At 61.2% G+C, this 13524-nt stretch overlaps 2 protein-coding genes across 5 annotated transcripts in view; one reads left to right on the forward strand and one right to left on the reverse strand.

Moving 5' to 3' along the window:
- Positions 1 to 2641: 2641 nt before the first annotated feature.
- GDF7 (growth differentiation factor 7) lies at positions 2642 to 6712 on the reverse strand (the record flags this gene model as incomplete). Of its 2 annotated transcripts, none has more annotated exons than XM_080683593.1 (2): positions 2642 to 3594; positions 6316 to 6712. In XM_080683593.1, the coding sequence occupies 2 exons, from the start codon at positions 6710 to 6712 to the stop codon at positions 2642 to 2644; spliced, it is 1350 nt and encodes a 449-aa protein (XP_080539719.1). The 2 variants fall into 2 exon arrangements, with proteins under 2 accessions (XP_080539719.1, XP_080539718.1); XM_080683592.1 differs by having other exon boundaries at positions 2642 to 3606.
- Positions 6713 to 13113: 6401 nt separating this feature from the next.
- Positions 13114 to 13524, forward strand: part of HS1BP3 (HCLS1 binding protein 3) — a 54566-nt gene continuing 54155 nt past the window's right edge. For all 3 annotated transcript variants that reach the window (XM_080685174.1, XM_080685175.1, XM_080685173.1), the window contains exon 1: positions 13114 to 13215. In XM_080685174.1, coding sequence (XP_080541300.1) covers positions 13184 to 13215 — 32 coding nt within the window. In that variant the 5' untranslated portion in view covers positions 13114 to 13183. The remainder of the gene's footprint in view (positions 13216 to 13524) is intronic.

Here is a 13524-nt window from a genome sequence, read left to right on the forward strand (position 1 = left end):
GACACACTACTCTGCTTGCCAGCCACCAGCTCGCCCCCCAGTGAGGCACGGCCCCACTCCCCCACCCCCCCCTGCCTAGAAGACAGGCAGGCAGGCAGTCCAGGGCACTACCAACTGTGCTGGCAGAACCCCTTCTCCGCACCTTGTCAAAGCTGGTCTAACCAGATCTCAGCAGCCAACACCAGCCGCCTCCACACATGGCAGCCCTGCTGCTGTCATTTCTATAGTGAAGCACGCCCTCTCCGGTTCACCTACGTTTACCTCGGAGACGTCGGGGGCTGAGCAGAGCTGCAGGGGACACAGGTGGTCCCTGTGGTGCCATCAGCTCCAGGGGACACCCAGGAGGCATTCCTTCTGTGTGGTAAGCAAAGAGCACACTGAAGGCATCAGGGCCGCGAAGGAACTGTCCCTGGCCAAGGTCAACACCTCCCCACCCCCGCCCCCCAGGTGCAACCTGGGCTCAAGATGCAGGAAGGAGATGTCAGAAGGAAATGGAGAGTTTTACCTGCCACAAAAAGCTCAGGCTAAACCCTAATTTCTTCTCCCACATTTTTTTTTCTAGTCGCTAAAAAAAAATAGCTAAATGTTTGCTTTTGTCCAAAGATAGTAAGTACCCTAGAATTCCTTCAGGGTAATATTGAGCTATAGTTTTTCTCTAACTCCCTTTCTAAAACCTCTAACATTACAACTTTTAGTCTTCATGTGACAGGTATCAGAGCAATCGCCAGGCCGTCGTCATTAAAATCAGAGTTTGAAAAGGAGTGGGGCTTCTCTGGCAAAATCCATGAACGTAACAGGGCCGTCTAGGCCCAGCCACTGAAACGGGAGGGACGAGGGACGTGAAGTGGAGCGGCCACTTGGGGGCGGGGGGGGGGGGGTGTTGGGATTTTAACCTGAAGAAACTGTTGCATTTTCTGATTATTTATAGCTACCCACATAGCCACAGCATATAAATTCACATTATAAATGTGTTTTCTTTTCCTTTGGGGGAATTTTAAAGGATAAAAAAAGACTTGGGTGGGGCCCTTAAATAAATTAGCTGTATCTAAATCTTTCATCCCTCTCTCTCTCTCTCTCTCTCTCCTGTAAGAATGTAATCACTAAGAATGAAAATGTGTGTAATTGTTCCTGGGCCTCAGCATCCAAGACAAGAAGGGTAGAACGCATCCTCTCAGGGACCCTAAAGACGAACACCCAGTACCGCCTTAAACAGGAGCACTCAGGAGCTGCGGGGAGTTTCAAGGGAGCCCTCCCAGCCCCAGACAGGTGGACCCCAACTTATTTCTCCCCCTCCGCCAACCATTTACACAGGCCACAAAGGACTCGCAGGCGGAACTGAAACTACGAAGGCTGTCGTGTTTGAGCTACCCTTTTACGTGGACAGGCTTTCTACCATCTACACGACACTTTGTGGCAAAGCAGGGCCTGGAGGATAGACTTCCACCTCTGCTCCCCATGCCACCGGGACCCTCCCTGCAAATGCCCCAGGACAGAGCCAGGACAGCCTGGACCTTCCTCCTGCTCTGAACCACCGGGTTTCGGGGAGTTGGATGCGCACAAAAGCAGTTTTGTGTGGCTTCACTTCCGCTACTATCACACTGCCAGAAACGACAGCAACAACACAGCGACAGCGTGTAAGACACAGACTTGATAGCTAAGCACATGTCGCCCACTCTGAGGAAGCGCAGCCCCCCAGAATCCTCTGCAGGAGCCCGCCCAGGGCGGCCCTAGCGCCTCCTCGCAGATCCTAGGAAAACCTCCTGGCAGGTTTCTAGGAAAAGCCATGCTTCCTCCCGCCCCCGTTCCCAGACACTGCACTAGCCTCCCCCTGAGAGCCCCCCAAGGCACGGCCACCACCCCTGGCTGCCCGGCTTCGGAGCTGCAGATGCACCTCGCCCCTTTCATGTCAGATCAGACTTTCCCCCCCCTCCCAAAGAAGAATATTTTTCCTGCTTTCTAGATAATTCCCAATAGGAACTGGTTTTTAAAGAGAGAGAGGGCGCTGGCCTTGGCAGAGATCTAGGAAGATCCACCATGTGCTCTGACAAACGCTCCCTGTCAAAACGGAGGGGACACCTTCCATCTTAAAAGTCAAGAGACAAGGCCTTTGCAGCTGCTCCTTCCCAGAATGGCTGGCCTCGGTGTGCCCCAAACCTTCAGAAACGACGCTGCGGTCCCCGGGCCCAACACCCCAGAACTCAGCCACCCAGCCAGAAACAAAGAGGGGTGGGATCAAACTTAAGCAGGTACCCCTTTAGCTCACCCATTCTGGAGCTGGCAATTCCCTAGCCTGTTCCCACCTGATTTCCTGTCTGTTATTTGAACATTAACACAAACACCACCCTCTCCCCAAAGGAGGCAGTGGGTGCCTGGGTAACCTGTTTGCCGAGTGCGCGTGGCTGTGACATCCCTAGCGCGGCCATCTCCGCCCAGGGCTTGCAGGTGCAGTCACGGTCAACGGGTGCGTGAGTAAACGAGCTGTGGGTGTGAGTGTGAACCTGCGCGTTCTCTCCTCCGTGCGGGCGCGGGGCCAGAGTCCGACCGACCGGCACGCGCACTGGGCGCCAGGCCCAGCCCTCAGCTGCTCTTCAGCAGGGGGTCCTCGGCGGCGCGGCTGCCCCCTCCCCGCCCGGCCCGCCAGCTACCTGCAGCCGCACGCCTCCACCACCATGTCCTCGTATTGCTTGTAGACCACGTTGTTGGCGGCGTCGATGTAGAGGATGCTGATGGGGCTGAGACGCGCGGGCACGCAGCAGGAGGCCGGCGCCGCGTCGGGCGCCATGGAGTTGAGCAGCGTCTGGATGATGGCGTGGTTGGTGGGCTCGAGGTGCGAGCGCAGCGGGAAGTCACAAACGCCCTCGCAGTGGTACGCTTGATAGTCCAGCGGCGCGATGATCCAGTCGTCCCAGCCCAGCTCCTTGAAGTCCACGTGCAGCGGCTTGCGGCTGCAGCGGGTCCGGCTCCTGCGCCCGTGGCCGCGGCCCGCGCCCCCGCCGCCGCTGCCCTGCGCAGCCCGGGCCCCAGCCAGCGCGGTCCGCCGCCTCCTGCGACCGCCAAGGACAGCAGTCAGTGCCGCGGTGCCGGGTCCCGGGTCGGGCGGCTGTTCCGCGGCCGGCGCGGCCCCGAGGGTGCGGGCCTGGGCGCGGATCTCTCGAAACAGGCTCTCCTTTCTCTGCGTGCGGGAGGAGACGACCAGCAGCGCGCGATCCTCCGCCGCCGCGCCGCCTCCGCCCCGAGCGCCGAAGCCCAGCCGTCTCAGCGCCAGCGGCCCCCGCGCCGGACCCGCCGAGGCGCGCAGCAACAGGCAGAACGTGCGGGGGGCGCGCGGCTCCCGGCGGTGGCTCCCGACGGCGTCCGCCACGTCGAACACCTCCCAGCGCTCCCCGTTCAGGGGCTCGGCGGCCCGAGAGTGCAGCAGGCTCGGCGCGCGCGCGGCGTCGGGGCACGTGGACAGCTGCAGCAGCGGCGGGGGCTTCGGCACGGCGCGGCCGTGCTCCGGGGACTCGCGGCGCAGCACGCGCAGCTCCGCGCCCACCACCTCGTCCGCGTCAGAAAGGCTGGACAGGTCGAACAGGAACCTCTGGCCGGTCTCGGCTGCCGATTCGTCTGCAGAGGACGGGCAGAGACAGAGAGAGAGAAAGAGCCGAATGTCACTCCTGGCCGTGGGGCCTCCTGACTGCCAATGGCCGGACCAAGATACGGGAGTGAGGCCCGCCGGAGCTGGCGCCCGCCCCCACGTCTCGGCCTCGGCCCGCAGCGGCCAGCCGGGTTCAGAGGAAAGGAAGCTCCGACTTCCACGGGGCCAAAGTCCCTCCACCGCGACAACCCACCCGCGTCCACTTACTGTCCAGCTGCGCGGCCAGGAGCGCACTCCCCGCCCCCCGCAGCCTAGACCAAGACTACAGTCCCGCCGCCGGCCCCAGAGCCACGGATTTGCGGGGACAGGTCGGAGGCCAGACTTTCTCGGCTGCTGGCGGACATAAGGCCTGGAGGACGCATCAGAAGTCGTGCGCCCCTCCCAAGGCCCGGAGACTGTTTGCCCGGGGTCCCGAGCCATACGGGGACCGCTCCTTTTTGCTCTGCCGAGCACCTACAGGAGCCGCGGTGTCCCGGCTGTACGAAACGGAAAATTCTTGTCTCCTGAAAACTGCTCCTTCACTCCCTCAGCCCAGTCCGAACGCGACAGCCGGCTCCCAGGCAGATTCGTCCAGAGGGGACGCGTCAGCAGGACTCCAGAGACCCTGGAGTGCGCCCAGCCTCCTCCCTTCGCCCAAGGAAAGCAGACCCGGATCCGGCCCAAAGTCTCAGAGCGATGAGCGGGTCGCGATGCGGAGCTCCATGCTCAGCTTCTCCCAGCGTTTCCTCCACCTCCGATGGAGGGAGAAAGGCCGCAAAGGAAGCACCAGGGGCCTTATCAGAAGGCTTTGGGCAGTGTGACTGCCTGGCCACAGTGCGGGCAGGGGGCTGCATGAGGTCTCTGGCCTCCAGGACCCCGTCCCTTCCCTGGCTTCCTCTTTCTCTCCGCTATGCCTTATCTCGGGCTTCCGAATTGTATTTCTTGTCGCACTCTTTTCTTTGGGGGCTCAGAAAAAAAAAAAAGTTGAAATTCCACCACGCAGCAGATAAGGAGCTCCCTTTGAAGAGGGTCATCTGGTTTCGCTTTGCCCCAAAGACTGTGCAGACTCCCCCCTCCAGTGGAGATTTGTGCTCACCAGGCCCTCGGCTCTTGAGGTCCGGCTCTTGAGGTCTGAGGTGAGGGCGCTGCCAGTGGCCTCCTGGGGCCTCAAGAAGCCCAGCTCCAAGTTGAAGCTCAGGATGGAGAGGGAGGCAGGAGAGTCAATGAGCAAATACTATCCCCCACCACACGCACACGCACGCACACACACACACACACACGCACGGCATGCTTTCTCCCCAGGGCTGGCTCTGGAGCACTTTCTCTGACCTTGCCCTACAGCCTCTCCCTGCTTCAAGCTGCTGCCACTGCAGCCCCTCCCTCCCTCCAGAGGGAGGAAGGACAGGCGGCCTTACCTGCCTGAACAGCCGAGCTGGCGCCCCAGGAAAGGATTTAGCTCAGGCTGAGGCGGAGGCTGAGGCAGGCCGAACAACCAAAGAAAGAGCATCTGGTGATTCTGCCAGCCCAGGGCCCTGCACACCCCAGCTCTCCCCTCACTTGGCAGCCCACCCAGCAGCCTTAGGGGTTGGGGCTTCCCTGGGTCTGTATGCCAGGACCCAGCCTTCCTATGAGGACCACAGCCTCCAGTCCTGGGGGCGCGCCAGGCCCTGAAGTTCCCCCCAGACTACAGGGCATTGGGCCCAGGATGTCCCTGCACCCAAAGTAAAGCAGTCTCTCTCTCTCTCTCTCTCTCTCTCTCTCTCTCTCTCTCTCTCTCTCTCTCTGTGTGTGTGTGTGTGTGTGTGTGTGTGTGTGTGTTGGGCAGGGTGGGTGACTTGGTCAATACTTACTTTCCAGCCCCATTTGCCTTCCCGTCTCTCCTGCCTTTTATGCTGGGTCTCTGGCTGTTTAGAATTAAGGCTGAAATTACTTAAATCTCCCCTATCTATCTGCTTTAATGACATCAATAGAAATTAATAAAATCCAGATGACACAGCAATCACCACGGCCTCACCCAGTCCTACCTTTGGAGGGCCTGGGGGAGAGGGAGGGAGGTGGGGTGCTTGGTCCTGGAGAGGCCTGCATTCCTGCCCCATCGCTGGGCCCTTCTGAGTCCTGGACCACCAGCGGGCCCAGGGGCCCAGCACGGGAACCCACAGCCACACACCTGCACCCAGACGCAGCAGAGAAGGGCCTCTGGGTACCTGGTGATGCCACCAGCCTCTCAAGGGCCATTTGCTTTGGTCTGATGCCTGCCTCTCTCTCGCATGCCTCTGAGTTACCCCCAATTTGTACAGCCCCCAGAGACTGGGAGCTGCCTCCTAGGTTGCTGCCAACGAAGAAGCGGCCACCGCCACTACCTGCACGCAGTCCCTCTCGGCCAGACCCCCTCCTCTGGCTTCTCCGGATCTCCAGCTCAGCCTGCCTGCCTGCCTCCTCGAGGGGGCCGCCGGCCGCCGGGCCAGGGCAACCCCATAGAGAAATGGACCCAGCCCTCTGGGGCCGGCCCGGGAGCTGCCGCGTCTCTCGCCACAATCCAGGCGCCGCAGGTTGGGGGCATGGGCCTCGGCGAAGTTTCCTTCTAACACCTGAGGCTGGGACAGGCCGCGCCCGGAATGGCATGGCGCAGGGGCACGGCGCTGGCGGTGTTCTCCACCAAGACGGGACGGGATGGACGGGCGTAGCGGAGGCGCGAGTACCTTGGGTCGCCTGGTCTGCGAAGCCGGTGATGGTGTCCGCGCGGCCGTGGCGGCCAGAGCCCGAGGAGGAGGCGGCGGCGGCCCCGGCCGGAGCCCTCCCGGCCAGGCTCCGGTAAAGCGACATCATGAACTGGTGCGGCACCACCGAGCCGTTCCTGAAGCCGGAGCCGGTGGTGCGGCGCGAGGCGCGGGCCCCAGGAGCCGCGGCGGCCGGGGCAGCAGAGGCGCCCGCAGCCCCGACGAGGGTGCGCCCGCCGCCGCCGCCGCCGCCGCCCCCCGGACTCTCGGCCGGCCCTGCCCCCGCCACTCGCAGCACCGCGGCGGCTTCGAGCCCGTCGCGGGGGCGGCAGGCGCTCAGCAGCCAGAGGCACAGCGCGGCGGCCGCGCTCAGGTCCATGGGCTCCGTGGGCCGGCCGGGCGGGCGGCGCGAGCTCCGTGGCTCCGGGAAGTCCCCCGGTGCCTTTTGAACATAGTGTTTAATAATGGGGGAAGTGTGCGCGGCGAGCAGCGCCCCCTCCCACCCCACCCCCGCCGACGCCCGGAGCAGCGCCCCCTGCTGAACGCTCTAGTGGCAGCGCTGCGCCCCCCACTCCCGTCTGACGCGGAGTCCGGGACAGGAGCCTCCCACCGCGTCCCCACCCCGCACCGGGTCGCGACGCCCCTACTCTGGACCCGCAAGGGATGCTGGCCAGAGACTCCCGCACGAAACCAGGCCCCGCCTCCCTCCCCCGCGGCCTTGGGACACCGCTCCCCCTCCGCCCACGCCGCACCCGAGCCAAACGTGCCCTCGGGGTTTAGGGACTCCGGGGAACCTCGCGCACCCGCCACCCACCCAGCTTCCTCCCACTCCCTGCGGAGAAGCGCCAGGGCGCCAGGAGGTGGGGGCGGCGAAACGGCCCGGCCCGGCCCCGCCCGTCTGTGCTGAGAGCCGATGGCCAAGGCGCGCAGGGCGACCACAAAGGCGCGTTTTTGATCATCAGTTCGGCTGTTCCCCACGCCTGCCACGGCCCCCGAAGGTCGGAGCCGGCGGCCGGAGCAGGGAAGGGGGCCCGCGAGGAGGAGAGCGAGCAGCTGGACGGGCAGGCTGGAAAGAGAAGGATGTGGACTGACGCTCGGAGAGCAAAGGTTTGGGCGCTTAAGCAGGAGCTCAGATCTCAAAAGAGCGCAGGAATGACGAAGGCAGCGCCGGGGTGACGAGGAGACTCCCGCGCGGGAGTGGCGCCCCAAGTTCTCTGGGCGTCGACAGTGATGCCCTTCTGCCAGCCCTCTAGGGGTCTGGCTAATGGAAACGGGCCACCGGGTATATTGGGGTGCAGCCAGAAGCCGGGTGGACGGCTAAGACCCCGGGGGGGGGGGAGGGTGCCTCTGTACTTCTCTCATCCCCCCCACCCCCCGCAGCGGTTGTCGATCGCCGGAAGCCCGGGTTGCTGAAGGGGGCGCCCAGGGGCGGTGGCTCCCCGGAGCGCACTCACGCGAGCGGCAGGGCATGTGTGTCCTTAGCCGGCAGGGGAAGTTCCTGAGCCAAGTCTCAGGGGCAGGAGCAGGGGAGGGGGGCTGTAGGCGCGTGGGGCTCAGCTCCACCGGCAGCCGGAACTCCCCTGAGTGCCGGAGCCTCCAGCGGAATGGTGAGGGGCTGTTAGGCAGGGCCCAGCGGACACCCGAAGCAGGGCAGGTGCGTGCTTTTCCTTGAAAATTGCATTTGCTACCGAACTGGAAATCTTAGACGGGGCGGCGCATCACGGTCACGTGGAGTGGGTGATCAGCGTCTCAGGATCCAAAGCCACGGGAGGTGCAGGTGCCACCCTCACCGAGGTGCGAGGTGCGTTGCACTCGGACACAGTTCCCTTGCATCAGCTGCTCCCTCCCAAGCGAACTCCAGGCCCATCCCGGCCACTTCGGAGACAAGGCCACTGGGAAACAGGGGCACAGGAGGGCCCCCGAGAGGCCTGGTCAGGGGTCACTCCTCGCAGACCCCAGGCCCCTCAGGTGGGCGAAGAAGAAAGGTGTGAGATCAGGTTGGGGAGGTCTGGGCGGCAAGGGTGGTATGGAACTGGGATGGCCCGGGCTGCGCAGAGAGCAGGCCACCAGGCATCGCCACAGGTGTCACCAGCCACTGGTCAGGCTCATCAAGGCTCAGCGTGGGGCTTCCTCTTGGGGGGCAGCCGGGGCCCTGGCTGGGGGGCCAGGCAGGAGGGATACCTGGACATTGTGCTCTATGTGCGGCTAAGCCAGGGGTGGGCAAACTTTTTGACTCGAGGGCCACAATGGGTTCTTAAACTGGACGGGAGGGCCGGAACAAAAGCATGGATGGAGTGTTTGTGTGAACTAATGTAAATTCAAAGTAAAGGAGCGGAGGGGAGAGCAAGAGAACCGGATAGAACAGCCGGATCCGGCCCGCGGGCCGTAGTTTGCCCAAGGCTGGGCTAAGCGCATTTTGAAGGGAAATTCCTCCGGCCTCTGTGTTGCCCCAGCAGACACTGGGCAGCTGTCGAGGAGCCCAGAGGCAGGTGCAAAAAGTTGGGAGAAGGCCGGGAGCAAGCTGGCACCCGAGATCTAACTTCATCCTGCATCCGTCTGATGACCACCCCCAACCTCCAGAATCCCAGAGTCCTGCTGTCTCAGAGAGAGGAGGTGAGTTTGGCTCCAATAGGAGAAGAGGGGAAAGCCACAGGGGACAGGGAGTGGGCTTGTGGGGGGGAGGGGTGTTTCTTGACTGGGGTGGGGAGGGCTGGTCCCCACATTCTCACCCCAGATCCTTACCTGGGAGAACACTTTTGCTGCTCCTCCCTCCCCTGCAGAAGCTGTTCGCTTTCTCCGAGGATTTGGTCTCTGATTCAGGACACAGAATTGCAGGATCTGGAAGAAACTTTGGGGTTATCTAGGCCAACCTCCATGCCATGCCTGAATCCGAACAAACGGCCACCCAGGCAGTGCTTGTGGGGACAGGGCGCTCCCAGCCCCAGACAGCCTTCTAAGAGCTCTGAATGTGACGATGCTTTGTCTTACCAGGCCCACGAGAGCCACAACATCTCCAAGGCAGCTTCGCCGTGGGACTTTACATGCCACCTGGGAACACCAGTCTGGAACACGAGTTCACGCCACTTAGGAAGTTAGTCTTGGATTCTGCCGGCTAGTCACCTTGTGGTGACCTTCAGGCACCAGAACTTGGATCAGCTGCAGGGACAGTCTACTCAGCTTTAAGCCACATCCCAACCCCAGTCCCTCATGTCTGATGACATGAACACAAGGACGTCCCTTAGAGATGCTTGCATGGTTCTAAGGAAGCCAAGTCCCCAAGGTGGGCAAGTGACCAGCACCCTGTTAGTTGGCATCACGGCCACCTGGGATGGCGGGTCCCCTCTGTGCTCCTGTTTCTTTGCTCTCCAGGCAGCACAGAAGGTCTCACCACAGCTCTGCCCTGGGCGCCCCGTAGATAAGGCGTAATGAGGACTCAGCCTCTGCCTTGTCCACTTTCGGGGAGTGCTGGGTCCCTGCAACAAAGCACTATTTCGGAAGATAGGACAGATGCCCCCTGGCTACTGGTTGATGCTCCTGAGAGTCAAGAGACCAGAATTCGCCCAGCCAGTGTGGCTCAGTGGTTGAGCATTGACCTATGAACCAGGAAGTCACGGTTCAATTTCCAGTCAGGGCTGGGTTGCAGCCTCGATCCCCAGTGTGGGGGGTGCAGGAGGCAGCCAATCAATGATTCTCTCTCATCATTGATGTTTCCATCTCTCTCTCCCTCTCCCTTTCTCTCTGACATCAATACAAATATATATTTTTAAAGAGACCAGAATCCAAATCCTGCCTCTAACCTCAGGCTGCAAGTCCCTCAGCCCTTCCTAGCATTAGATCCTCAAATGCACAATGAGGCTGACAATCAAATGCCCACTGAGGGTTCACCTGTGAGAGGTGGAGGGCATGTGAGCATGGGGCCGCTGCCAGGCACCAGGCCAGGAGCCTGCCCTCGGCCTGGACCTGCCATGGCCCCTGGCCTTTGTGACTCAGAGCGGGAAAGAGGGTTAGGCTGGAGCTCTCCCCTGAGGATGGTGTCTCTGGGAGGGCTGGGGAGGGGAGGTGGTGGCGTTACCTGCAGAGGCAGCTGCCTGCTGGCCCTCACTACACCTGGCGGTACTGATCTCCAAACACCTCCCCCAGGAAGGCCTGGGTGGGCTGCCTGGGCCACAGGTGCGGGGAGATTCCAGCAGTGCTCCGGCTCGACTTCCTGTCTGATGCTCAGGCCGGGTTCCCTTGGCCTCTGAGGAATTTCCCAGGGCGGCCCTGCTCCTGGTTACCACCGGCAACAGCTCTGGCATCCACACCCAGTGGGCTGCGGCCAGGCTCCCGGCCACCGGCTTGACCTGCCATTGGGCTCTGGGCCTTTGCATGGGGGAGGGGAGGGGACAGAGAAGGGAGCAGGGTGGGTTCTTTCCCAGAGGTTCCACAGGGGACCTCTCTGAGCCCTCTGTCTGGGACAAACGCAGAGGGCTGGCGGACACTGCGCTGGCGGACACTGCCATCTGCAGGTCACTGGTAATGCGTGCTACCACCACACCCCGGCTTCTGTTCTACATCACTGGGGCTTCCGTGGAGAAAATGGGGAGCAGGGTGGAGGGTCTGCGTGCTTCCCCTGGCCCTGTTTGCAGACTCAGCTTAGCTGTTCTCGAGCGGCTTTGGCCGGTGTCAGGGTCTCTGCTCCTCAACCCACGGTGAGGTGAGTCTCTATGGGAGGGTCTGTTACACCCTGCATGCCTCTACCTCTAAACCCCGTTGCCCTGGTCCAGCTGTGGCCCCAAAGGCAGCCGTGAGAGGCATGCCAGGCACAGAGAGTGCGCAGACAGACAGAGGGACGGAGGCAGAACCTGGCAGAAGGGGCAGGGAAGGGGCCTGGCGGCAGCAGGTCCACCGACACACTGAGAGCCAGGGCTGGAGCGTCCTTTCACTGAGACGCCCCAGAGCCTCCACGGGGCCTGAGGCAGAGGCCCAGCTCGGCAGGTATGATTGAATGTGTGAACGAATGAATGAGCCGTGAGAGGGCCCTAGCTGGGTTGGCTCAGTGGATAGAGCATCGGCCTGCGGACTAAAGGGTCCCAGGTTCGATTCCAGTCAAGGGCACCTGCCCGGGTTGTGGGCTCCGTCCCCAGGAAAGGCAAACACACGGACTAAGTGACACTTCGTGCCAGGCCCTGGGCTGAGTATTTTATAGGTGGTGGCAAAGAAGTGGGAAGTTTGTGGATCTGAGTTCCAGGGCGGTGGGGTGGGGTGGGGAAGGGAGGCTGGTTCTTTGGGGAAATACAGTCAAGCAGAAGCCCTACCTACTCTTCCCGGAGTGTGGGGAGCCGCTCTGGGAGGGGGTGTTTTTAGGAAGGGAGGACCAGAGCAGGAGGGTACCCGGAGAGAGGGGACTGCACACAGAGAGGGCGAGAGTGTGAGCGGCTCTGTGAGAGGGAAGCTTTGGGTGACAGGCTCCTTGGCAAAGTTTAGACTCCTCTGAGCACTCGTCTCCACGACACCTTGACCTCCCCACCCTCCACCCCCACCCCTCATCCCCAGCTGCACACACCCTTTGTCCTGCCTGGGCCACTCGGCAAAAATGATGCTGAGTCAACTTAGAAAGAATCCCCCAGCCTGGATCTCTGATCGGCCTGGATCTCTGATCAGGTTCCTCATCTCCCAGCTTTGACGCTGAGTCCTTGGCCTGCCTTCAGCAAGATTCCTGCTCTCTCCGTTAGCAAGACTCCCCCTACCCATGCTGTCTCCTCCAGGAATTTTCCACCACCGTCCGCACCTGCTCCGTGGCTGTAAGTCCCCACGTGCCCCTGCTGTGTTCAGAGTTGAGCCTCAGCTCTCTCCTATTGCAATAGTCTTGAATAAAGTCTTCCTCGCCTTTTTAACAAGTGGCAAAATAACTTTTTTTTTAGCAGAAGAAAGACAGTTTTTAAAATATATATATATTTTATTGATTTTTTACAGAGAGGAAGGGAGAGGGATAGAGAGCTAGAAACATCAATCAGCTGCCTCTTGCACACCTCCTACTGGGGATGTGCCCACAACCAAGGTACATGCCCTTGACTGGAATCGAACCCGGGACCCTTCAGTCCGCAGGCCGACACTCTATCCACTGAGCCAAACCAGTTAGGACTTTTCTTCAGTTTTTGTTAAGAACTCCCTGTTAGCCTCTGCCAGGAGAGCCACTGGGAGGCCTCGAGTCAGGCTGTTGTTTCTTTAGCTGCTCTCTCCCCCAACACACACACACAAAGGGGTCCAGTTTATCTTGTTTGCTGGGTTATATGTTCCCCCATTTGGCCCTCCTAGCATCTCTCTGAGCATCTCTAGGGACATGGGCACTGGTGGCATTGTTCCCCCGACACTCTCCCCAAGGCAGGGAGACCAGATAATTTCTCTTTGAACCAGGACATTCTGGGAACTCCTATGAGTGACACCAGCAAACCAAGGGTCCTTGTGGCTTTGATTAAATTTAACTTTACATCCTAGCTCTAGAAATCATAGCTCTCACTCTATATATCCCCTGGATAATCAGCAACCCCCGAGGTAGCAGAGTCGCCTGGATCTGACTAAGGACTGCAAGGTGCCAATCTCCGACGAGCTAAAGATAACTTTTTTAAAAAAAAATGATTTGAGAGAGAAAGAGAGGGAGAGGGAGACACTGGTTTGTTGTTCCAATTGTTTATATATTCATTGGGGGTGCAGGGCTGGATTATCAGGAAGCTCCATAAATGAACGTCGCCTCTGGTCCAGCGCAATGGCCACCAGGGGGCGGGCGAGTGCAGGAGTCCGGCCGTGGGCGGGGACGCGGCGACGCCGGCGCCGGCAGGTCCCGTGACAGCGCCCCGCCCAAGCCGCCGTCATGCAGTCCCCACCGGTGCTCGTCACTTCCAGGTGAGCCAGACTCGGGCGCCCCGATATCGCGTCCTGCTTGTCGTGGAGTCCGGGGACGCGCGAGCCGCGGCTCCGTGCGCCCGGGCGGAGCAGCCGGCGGAGACGGCGGCCCCCGGGGGGTGACCCGCCGCCGTTCGTCTGGCCTCTACAGCGCTCTGGCCATTGCTCTGGGCTCGGCCCCTCCACCGCCCTGCAGAAGAGGGGGCGGCATCTAGTGTCCCCGTTTTACAGATAGAGAAACTGAAGGCCCCGGAGGGTAACGAGTTCACCCAAGACCCAGTGGAACAAGGCTCACCGCCCCCTTCCCCT

The sequence above is a fragment of the Plecotus auritus genome (genome assembly GCF_963455305.1).
Source record: "Plecotus auritus genome assembly, chromosome: 8".
Taxonomy (NCBI): domain Eukaryota; kingdom Metazoa; phylum Chordata; class Mammalia; order Chiroptera; family Vespertilionidae; genus Plecotus; species Plecotus auritus.